This window comes from Rhea americana, unplaced genomic scaffold (assembly GCF_003343005.1).
Source record: "Rhea americana isolate MKP2758 unplaced genomic scaffold, rheAme1 scaffold_74, whole genome shotgun sequence".
Classification (NCBI taxonomy): Eukaryota; Metazoa; Chordata; class Aves; order Rheiformes; family Rheidae; genus Rhea; species Rhea americana.
The window spans coordinates 4,001,183-4,011,878 of record NW_028186912.1 but is presented as its reverse complement, the minus strand read 5'-3'; the positions used below and the strand labels follow the sequence as shown (position 1 = coordinate 4,011,878).

Below are 10,696 nucleotides of genomic sequence, written 5' to 3'. Positions count from 1 at the left end.
CTGGGCTTGGTTTAGAGATAATTAAATCTTGCTGGAGGAGACAGTAATTAACAGAAACCAGTATATATTAATAATTCATTTTGCTTAAATTATAGACAGATGATAATGTCACCAAATATTAAAGTAGCCAAACAAGATTTTTATAACTTTGCCAAACTTTAACTGTTTGGACTGAAATTTATAATGGCGTGTATATGTGAGGGCAGAAAATATGTATGTATAAATATATACTCTGCTCTATTATATTTGTGTATATATATGCACTAAATATTATGCTGATTGTTTTAATTTCTGTGAGTGTAAAATTTCAGCTGCAATGTTTTGGCTGATTTTGAAAATTAGACAAGTAGAAAAATATATTTTCCAGTGTTTTAAAAGTTCTGGCAACTTTTACTATGGAAACCTGTAGTGCCTCTCGCCCTTCGAACACTTRAAATTTGGTTGAAAAAGCATGAGGGATTTTATTTCAGGGCTTTTGCCTTTTGCATGACAAAGCGTTTGAATTTAGCCAGGATACAAGCCTTTCAAAAAGAACAATTTGCATATGTTTAGAGGTTACTAACTGTAATCTCTAAATATTTCATCTTTGCTGAGAAGGCAGCAAAGATGCACTCTGAGTAGACTGCACACATGCCATTCCCATGGATTGGAGGGAGCAAGCCCCAGATGTCCGGTCTCTGAGTACAACGTGCATCCTGTCCCATTCAGTGGTGGAACATGCAGTAGCCGAGGGCTTATGGGTGAAAACAGGCTTTATCTCTGAGGAGATAAACTGCACCTGGCTGCATAGGAGACATGATTTAGGAACTAAGAAGGAGAAAAGGGATAGAGTTCACTTAAGGATGGAAAACTGAAATTCGTGTGAAGAGCCAGGCTGAATGGCGTTTGTTAGAGAAAGGGATTGSACCTCAGGTAGGAAGAAGGGTCTGACAGGACTGTGGAGTGTGCAGCGAGAGAACTGAAGCAGATCAGGCGAAATGTCTAAAAAAGAACTGCAGAATATGGAAATACTGGGATCAGAAGAGAAGCCTGAGGAGGAAAAATTCGGACTGGACATTGGTGAGAAGCAATGGGAGTCTAAAACCGAGAGATGTCAGGAAATAAAGGAGATAACTGGGATTTGGCTCATGAAGTAGACTGGAGGGAGTAGGATGGAAATGGCAGATCTAGGGACAGAAATAAATTACTGTCTAAGGAGGCTGGCATTAGGATCAGAGGTCTGAGYGGGAGCTGAGTGAATCTAGTTGTGGAAAATGAACCTAGTGCAAAGCAGGAAATAAAACCAGGGGAAAAAAAAGAAAAACAAAACAGAATACCTTCTTGGAGGATACAGAGGAGAAAGGGGAAGATTGTTAAGTCTGACACAGGTTTAGGAGGAACATATGCTCTCTTCAGATGCTAGAAGAGGACCATTCTTTCACTGCAAACAAATGCCTTTGAAACCAAGGGTAAAATGTTTTACATCGAAGTAAAAACCTACAAGCATCTATTAAATACTGACTTAGCTGAAATGGCAAAGATATATGTGGTAGTTCTAAATGTAGCTCAAATGACAAGCTATGTGAAGGAACTTTGGGAGAGGAAGATTGGATTTGCCATTCAAAACTAGTTGAAATAGTGCACATGTATGTGAAATTTTTGAGTGTTTTAGTTACATTCTCAAGAACTTCATCTTAACTTGAAAAATATGGTTGTATGTTAAATGTAGTTCTTTCTTTGTCCTCATTTGTGTGTTCATTGATGTATTTTCTTTCTCCGAAAAAAATCTTTTTTTTTTTAATGGCGCAGAATASAGCATTGTTTGCATAATCAGTAGCTATTTGATAATTTGCTGTTTTCTTGTCCTTTGGAATATACCGTATGGCTTACTTGCTGTTTCATAAGACTAATGTTCCTAGAGGAGGAATATATAGTTTCTTTGATACCCATCACCATGATACCTGAGTTTCACAAACACTTAAAAGTACGTGTCCAGCCACTCCTCTCTGCCAGTAAATGCCTGTAAGACACAGAAAGGTGAAAGAAAAAAATATTCTCTGATTATTGGGTGCTTAGTTTCAGATAGATAGGTCTTAGGGGGTTTTGAGCATTTTATTAACCACTAATATTTGTGTCCAACTTCCACGGTCTCTTGTACCATTGATTCTTAGAATGAGTTATGTTACCAAGTTGGGTGTCCGGAAGATAAGAACACAAAACAACTCATCCTGTGTGCAAAGTTTGTCTTAATTGTTTTGCCTGCTGTACAGAGCAATCCTGTGGYCTGTGCAGAGAGAGGTATTTCCAAAACCAACCTGAAAATTAGATTCTATCTGTGACGCAGCACCCTGTCTCCTGGAGCCTGCTGTCTCGCCCAGGTGATGCCATTCACCTAGTGCAGCGGGCGGCTGCTGCCTCAGTCCATGTCCTCTGCAGCAGAACTGTGATTCATTCCGGAGAAGGATGGAAACAAAGCGTTCRGTGAGCTATAGAACTAATGAAGTCTGCTTTCCCAGGCATTTATCTTTTTAAGCTTATGCTGCAGTGTTTTTGTAAAAGCAAACAGCTGAAGCAACTGGTAGAAACATCATAGCTCTGAGACTGCTATCCCTCTGTCCGATATTCTTGAAATTACTTAATGAACTCAGAAAGTTATCACGGGTGTGTTTAGGCGTGCACACACTCTCACACACAGCATGACCTCGTAAGCTTACTTTCCTTAGGGAATGAGACTGAAAATGTGTGATCGTATGATTCAGGATAGTATTGTGATTGGGCAGAGCCATGTAATGGTGATCATTCGACGAACCTGTCGGATGCAGGAAAGGGCATGCTCCTGTGCGGTGCAGCATGCTGCTCTTTGTGCAGGCAATTAAAAGCTGCTAAAAATGGTTACCTTTAGACTCTTCTGCAAAAATGTCCTTGGGCATCAGAAGGAATACAGCTCGATGGTAGTCTTTCTCTCTGAATATTTTGTAGCTACAGCTTCAAGCCTCCTCAGATACGTTGTTCGGGGTTTGGGCCACCTGATTACTGTTCTTGCTCTGTTGGCTTATGAAGGGACCAGAAGGAATGCTGTCCAGGCTGAGCTGAAGCTGAACTTCATCCATTCGTCAGTCTCTTCTGATGTCTGCTCAGCTGAGCCATAGACTCTCAAGCACCAGTTGTTTCAATGTCAGTAGCTGTCAGGTAATAAATAGCTGTTGTTTCAGCTACTAAGAGAGGATTTTTCTCACAGGGCAACAAACACATTAATTCAGAAATTGGAGATGACCTCCACACTTCTTTAGGCTTTAGGATATTTCTGTCTCTAGTCCCAAGAAGATAACAAGTGAGAATATGAGATCTCTCCAAGTGAGTATTTCTTGCCTTGCTGGACATGGAAAACAAAATTTTAGTGCATGTTCCTTTCTAACACATTAAAAGGTTGCAGTAATCAAGACCATAACACCTTCTTTTTCTTTAATTTCTGCTTCCTTCAAATTCTTTGTTTTCTCAGGAAATTTTTGTCGTGGGTCTTACACACACACACACACACACACACACACACACACACACACACAMAMAAAAAAAAAAAAAAAAAAAAACTTCTATTATTCTATTATTCTCGTTGCTTGCCTCTGGACTCTTCAGTTTTTCTCTGTCTTATTATTATGATATCCGGATCAAAACATAGAACAGAAGGAATTAATTGCCTCTTCTTTACTATAATATATAATACTTGGATTTTATATATAAAACATTACTGCTAATACTTCCTAAAACATTTGCCTTTTTTTTTTCCTTTTTTTCCCCTCCCAACAAAATTATCCATTTTGCAATCCACATGCCCTCCAGGTTCTTTTTCATAATACTGCTGCCTAGCCAATTATTCCCCATTTCATATTTGTGCACTTGGTTTCTTATTCCTGAGCATAGTACTTTACATTTATCTGTACTGAATTTTCTCTTATTAACTTTCCTACTCTGTTCTTGTCTCCAAAAGGCCTTAAAATCTTTCCCAACTTGTCATCCACAGTTTTTTATATTTTTACATCCAACTCATTAATGAAAGTCTTTTAATGGAATTGGTTCAGGATAGCAAGAGCCTTCTTGAAATGTTCTCTCACTTGTAGTAACACACTGATAAAGATTCTTTGATTATTTTGTGAAGCTACTATACACCATTTTTTCATGTCATGAAGACTGTATCCTTTGCTTCTGTAATTGTCAGGTGGTAAGCTAAGAATCAAAACTCTTACATCTTGTTTTTTTAAATATCTATTCACTTATTCCTTCTTACCGTTATGCAGTTACTCTTGCAGATAAAGAAACAAAACTGAGTTGGCAGATTTTTTTTTTCTTGACAGATACATGTTCGCTCTTTCTTAACTTTGTATTCTAACTGTTCATAAATTTGTTTCTGGAAGTGTTTTCTGTATATATTTTTGAAAGTAAAATTGATGTCTGCAATAACTTTTATTTTTATATGTGCTATGGCATGTTAAGATTTTTGTTCATCTTTTTGTTTTCCCCAATAGCTGACTAACATAGTATGTGTAAAAAGCCTCTGGAATAGGGACTCAAAATTGTGATGCTTCCTACAAAATTGTGACGTTTCCTATGTGAGTGCTCTGAGAACTGAACAGAGAAGTTGGGCAGCTCATTTCTGTTCCTCTATCTAAATCTTACTTTTTTTCTCTGTACAATGGCAGAGCTTTACCTTACACCATTGTAGCTAAAGCGTAGTCCTGGAACATGGGAGGTGAGTTTGAATTTAATGATGTGAAGTGGGAAGTAAATTCAGATCTTTTTTTCTTTTTTTTTTCTCCTGAGGCCTAACATCTAGGCTGTTGTATAACAGTGTGAAATGAATCTCATTGCTCTTTTAGCAGCTGCAGTCTTGTTCCCCTGATGTGTTTCAGCGAAGCTTGGAGTGTATGCAGGATCAGGCCCGGCAGGGCAGTTAGGGGCAGCATTTCTCAAACTCTGTAYTCCGTATAGCTTACGCAGGAGAAAGGTGCCAGGCTCCAGAAAACAGACAACTACACATGCCAGCTGGGCAAAAAGGAGGAAAATTTTAGGCTCATTGCTTGCCTAATCATGGTTATATACATAGCTTAATTTGTCAAAGCACTGTTCAAGTCCCTCTTTATGACTGGCCCTTCCAGATTCTTCCTCTCCGTAGCGTTTGCCACTATTCCCTACACACAGAATGACCTGAGCCTTCCAGCGTACCAAGTTTTCCAGTCCTCTAGACCCAAACTTTCACACTGCTTTGACATCCACTTCAATTCTCATTTTTAGGAAGATCTGTGATTTGTGATAATAGAGCCAAAATATAAAGGAATATAACTTCTGTTGTCCATTTATTTTCTGTATCTCCTTTAAAAGGGCTTCCTTAGAAGTTTACCTCAGAACAGGTGTATTGGGGGTTTTTTGTTTGTGTGTGTTTTGTTTTGCTTTACTTTGGACCAGCCTGTGAAAGTCAAGGGGATGCTTTTTTCCCATTCTCTCATTTCCTCTGCAATTAGTAAAATATCAATTTGTAAAAATTTACATGTCAGAAATCAAATCTCTGATACCAGGTTTAGTTTGTCAGCTTAGTTGTGCCAGCTGCCTAGATTGCCAATGAAAGTGCTGGTTGGCTACTTTGTTTCTTTCCTAGCTCCCATTTCTGAAGAAAAAAACATTTCTGTGAAAGAGATTATTTCAATCTTGAAGAAGAAATTAATGTAATGAGAAGAAAATATTGATTACACAGTATCCTGTATTTTGTATTCACTTTCATTTTACTTGTAATGCCTCTTACTTTTGGGAGTGAGTTTTACTTTTTTTTTTTAAAAAAAAAAAAAAAAAGTCTCTTAGTTTTCTAGAAAGGGCCCAGTGTTTTGAAAATATAGTAAGTAGTATTTTATCAGGTATCTGAAAATCCCATGGTTGTGCATATCAAATTTGTTTTTTTCATATTGATATTTTAAATGCCTTTTTATTAGCAGATGCATTTTGAAATTCATCTAATGAGTTTGGAAAATGAACAATGTTTCATTGTTGGAATTAAGTATTTTTATTACTAGTTAGGGGAAGATAAGTATTATCTATACTGTTTGTTTTCTGTGATAATCAACCTAATGCTCATAAAAAGTGGCAGACTGTGTTAGTCTTGGAGCCTGTTTTTATTGGTTTAAAAAAAAAAAGTTACAGTGAAGTCAGTAGCAACCTAAGCTTGCCTGTGTTGTCACATTGGCACACCACAAGCTTTCTTTGGGAAGGCCTGTGCTTTCAGAAGAAAATATTTGAGTGCAGAAATGGACCTATAATTCCTTAATAAATATGTTGTTCTTGACAGTCTCAGGACAAAATGGATCATGTGGCTGACAGGCGGTTTGATTGTATCATAAATATTCAGTGATTTATGAAGCTGAAAGTAAAGATTCCACCCAATGCTAGTGCTACAAGAGTTGTGGTGCCTTATCAAATATCTGTGATTATAATGGTAAGATTTGATAAACAACCCCCCATCCTCAAGTGCTTGCTAAATGCTAAGTATTTTGTTCGCTGTTCTCCTCTCCCAAATGTCAAAGAATCAGGGACTAGTCATGGATAGCCCTGATTATTTCAGTTTAGGTCATCCTTTGATTTGAGGTATGTGGGGGGAAGCTGATAAAAGCTATTTGTACAGCAGGGAGTATGGATGAGTTAATGAAATTACATCAGGTGTATCAGCAATAATGAGGCTCCTTTGCTGAATCTAAAGCTGTCTTAGAAGTGAAGGTTATGACTCCCATTGACAATCTCTTGAACTGTTCAGCTCCTTTAATTGTTTATTATTAAAGCCCTCTTGAAACAGTATATATTGTTTAATCTGCCTTGAAATGTGAATAGTAAGTCAAGGCCTTTGAGKAATATAGTGAAATGTTGTCTAATTCTACTGCATCCTCTGTAAGTACTTTTTAAAACGTGGCAAATTGTTGCTGAGTAGCTTGTTGTAGCGGCGTTCTTCAGTGACTGACAACAGAACTGCTGGTGCCTCCTGCAACTGTGGTGTAGCAGGGGAAACACTCCCTTCTGCTCTGCTCAGTTTTATAAATCAAAAAAACTTCTGTGATGATGCCAGTGTTAATTAAATATTTATAGAGTATTAAACACAGAGAGGATGTTTTACAAACTTAAAGGCATATTTCCTGTCCTGAGGAATTAAGTTTGTTTTTTCCTGTGTGTCATATGTATGTTGTAAAGTAATACAAATAGAAGTTGATTTTTCTGGGCTGGAGTAGGAAAGGTGCTTTATCAACAAATAAACACAAGGTGCATGCACACAGGACAGTTCATAAGAAAATACGAAGCTGGGAGGGATAAATGAATTCTTCAGATCAGATGAACAGTCTGAGAAACTTGAAGATGTGCCTCTAGTAATGGTAATATGCTTGACAAGCAGATCTGAAAGGTGCAACACATTGGTGCTCTGACTTCTGTTGCAGCTACTCAAATTCAGTGTCGCTTTTAATTTTACTATCTGTACATCTAATTCTTCTTCACAGAAGAGAGATGTTTACACTTAGCCTAATATCTGTAGAAATGTATGACAGCAAACATAGTTATACATGTTTTAAGTTGTATTTAGAAACAGGAGACTCATGCAACAAAAACAGAAGACAGCTGTATCTCATGCTTTGAAGGTACATGACATAATTTGTCTAAGTACAATTGGGAAACCTACAAGGAAAGAATGAAAATAGATTTTGATTTCATAGGAATTCTTAAAGAGATGTTTTAAAAACATCAGGCTGGAATATTGGATGTATCTATATTCATTTTTAATTCTAGCTATTGAGAAAGTTATTTTTGTTCCAAATATTCCCTGAACAGCCTCATAAGTCTATAATCAATTATTAAAAAAAAAAAAAAAAAAAAAAAAAAAAAAAAAAGATTCAAACAAGTTTTGTTGTCATAAAGCCATGATTATTTTTCCCCTATAAAATCACATATCTGGATTGAGCACATTTCTCTTACTACTCTTCAGTAAAATGCTTAAAATACCTGAAAGAGTTGAAAAAGGACTCTGTAGTTTTAATATTTAGACTGCAAGCCAAACAAATGATTTTTGAAGATATATGGACATACATTTTCAATGTACCTATTCCATATTCTGTGCTACCATACAAACACTTTTGAGAAGGAACATTTGCCGAAAACTGCAGGCTGCAGTAGTGACTGCCGTAAGAGTCACATCCATGCAGTAGCTACAGACTTGTTTCTCCCTCTTTATACCACATCTTGATCTTCAGTAGCYTGATCTGGTGTAACAGACAAGTTCTGAAACATCATTCACCACCAAAAATATTTTTCATACTTTTTTTGGGACTGCCAGCTTTACATGCATAGTGTAGGTTAACAGTTATCCAATGCTTAAGGAACTATACTTGTAAGAATCTTCATTTTCATATCTGAAGTACTCAAAACACTCATAATACTTAGAGTTGAATATCCATACAAAAACATTCTGGTATGGTCATAAGTTTTGAAACAAATTGGGATTGTGCATGCACAAGCTGAAGTTGCACTTACTTTCTGCTCTCCTGATGCTAGTTCTGTAGTGGTTTTATTTTTATTTTTTCCTCACTGTGTGATATGCCATTGTGGCCTTGCCACATTCATGTAATGATTAAAAAGTAGAGTGGACAAAACAAAAGAGAAGGTAGGGCAAAATGAACTTTTTGTTAATGCAAGAATAAGGATGATGAAAAACGCAGCTAAGAGGATCCACTTAGGAAAGATTTTTGGTATGGTTTCTTTTTAATTTTTCTTTTATATAGTATATACAATTTATACACAATACAAAATTAAAGAGGAGCTCTTATGTTGTTATGGAGAAAAGCTTTGATTCTAAAATGGCTAGTGTACTTACTCAGATGAAAACACTCTTCTGTTTAGCACGAATATTTTGAAAGTGGTTTAAATTCTCATTAATTCAGGATACAAATAGACCACTAATCAAGGAAAAGGAAGGGAAATTTAACCTCTAACAGTGCTGTATATGCTATGGGTTTTCTAATACCTTATTCTAAAGCATTCAAGAGGGAGGGATCCAAGAGGAGCATCCAAGAAAGCAGATTGGAGAGGCCAATTGTATCATTCCACAAATTCCTATGTATTCTATAGCATCAAAATGGGAATATTTTTATATTCATTCTGCCTTTGTGATTTCCCTATTGATTTCAGCTAAACTTAAAACCAGTTCTGGACAGCCACTTTTTATGGTGGCCATGACTTCCTTGGAATTTCAGKTTTTCAAATAAAAGAGCATATTTAAAGAATTAACATTACTGAAGAAGGATGACCATTGCTTTCTCTCAGTCTGAAAGAGAATTTACTATTTTTCCATTCTCTAGTGTGTGCGGGCGTACGTGGGTATATGTCTACACCTATTTAAACTGAGAAGGCAGGGTTAATATTCTCTTTGTCCTCAAAGGAGGCAACTGGATGTTAACTGCACATACTGAATCACAGAAGTAGGTTGATTAAAAAGCTTGTTTGACTCAAGTAGAAAATAAATTAAAAGAGGCATTTTCAYGGTTAATAGACTAACTCTTGATTCACTTTCTAGCTTATTTGGTTGCACCCCTGCTCTCTGGTCAGTCCCCTGGGAGGGAACTGTGAAATTTACTGCTTTGTACCTATGGCCTGGAGCTGGTCTCTTGTGGAATAACTGCAATTACCTCACCAGGGCTGGCTTTATATTCGGCACCTGTGATTTACTTCTCTTTGGAGCAATGACAGGAGTATCCAACATCAACWAAAAAACTTCTTAAAGCGAAGTATTTGTTTAGCGCAAAAGCAATTTGAAAGAAAGTATCTGAAAAGAACAAAAGCTGTCTTTATATGTAATTTTTCTGCCTAGGAATTCACAGCTCCCCTGATGTTTGTCTGGTAAAACAAGCTTCTGATTCTTCCAAAAAGCCTCCATCAGTGTGTCTCCCTGGATAGCCCTTGGCAATTGACASAAGCCTATCCTAAGAAGGTGTAGTTTGTGCTTTCCCTTTGGTAGCCCAATTGATCTGAAGAAGCTTTTGTGCCCCAAAGGTTTATCCTTTTTTCCCCCYCACCCCCGTCAGCTCTATTGATTTGGTCTAGTGAATGATACTATTTCTTACAGATTTGGCCTCACAGTATCCATAAAACATCAGGTCTGAAACAGTCTGGCAGCTGTGATCTAGAACAGCACGTTTTGTTCATAAGAGAATTTCAAAATCCAATTCCTTGATTTAGATTAATTCTGAAAGCAAGATTAAGTAAAGGATTAAGATGACTACTTAGTGCTGGTTCATTTTCTTACCTGCTGTTCATCTCCTAGCTGAATTGTTGGCAGGTAGATTACAAACATTGTATATGTATATGTTGACTTGTTTGCAAACTTTACTATAGCTATTTTGTAAAAAGCATGTATGGCATAGTATTTTGTATATGGTAGAATTTCTTTAAATAAGGATACAGAACTCCTGCTTTGAGAAAGATGTGCTTGATGTGTTGGATGCAAGAAATTGGGTCATGTGAATGAAACAGAACCTGCACTTGTAAACTAGCAGCAGATCTTTTAGTTCAAACAAACAAACAAACCTCCAACCCTCAAAAATTTAAAATACATCAGTGATACATTTTTATAGACTTGGTAGAAAACTATAAACATCGAAATATCACAGATAGAGATGATCTGGCTTGTCCTTGTGGAACATTCCTA

General features: G+C 36.8%; 1 protein-coding gene across 1 annotated transcript in view; it reads left to right on the top strand.

The window, feature by feature from the left end:
* Nucleotides 1–977: 977 nt before the first annotated feature.
* Nucleotides 978–10,696, top strand: part of SSBP2 (single stranded DNA binding protein 2) — a 176,138-nt gene continuing 166,419 nt past the window's right edge. The window contains exon 1 of the mRNA XM_085322055.1: nt 978–1,059. Coding sequence (XP_085178181.1) covers nt 978–1,059 — 82 coding nt within the window. The remainder of the gene's footprint in view (nt 1,060–10,696) is intronic.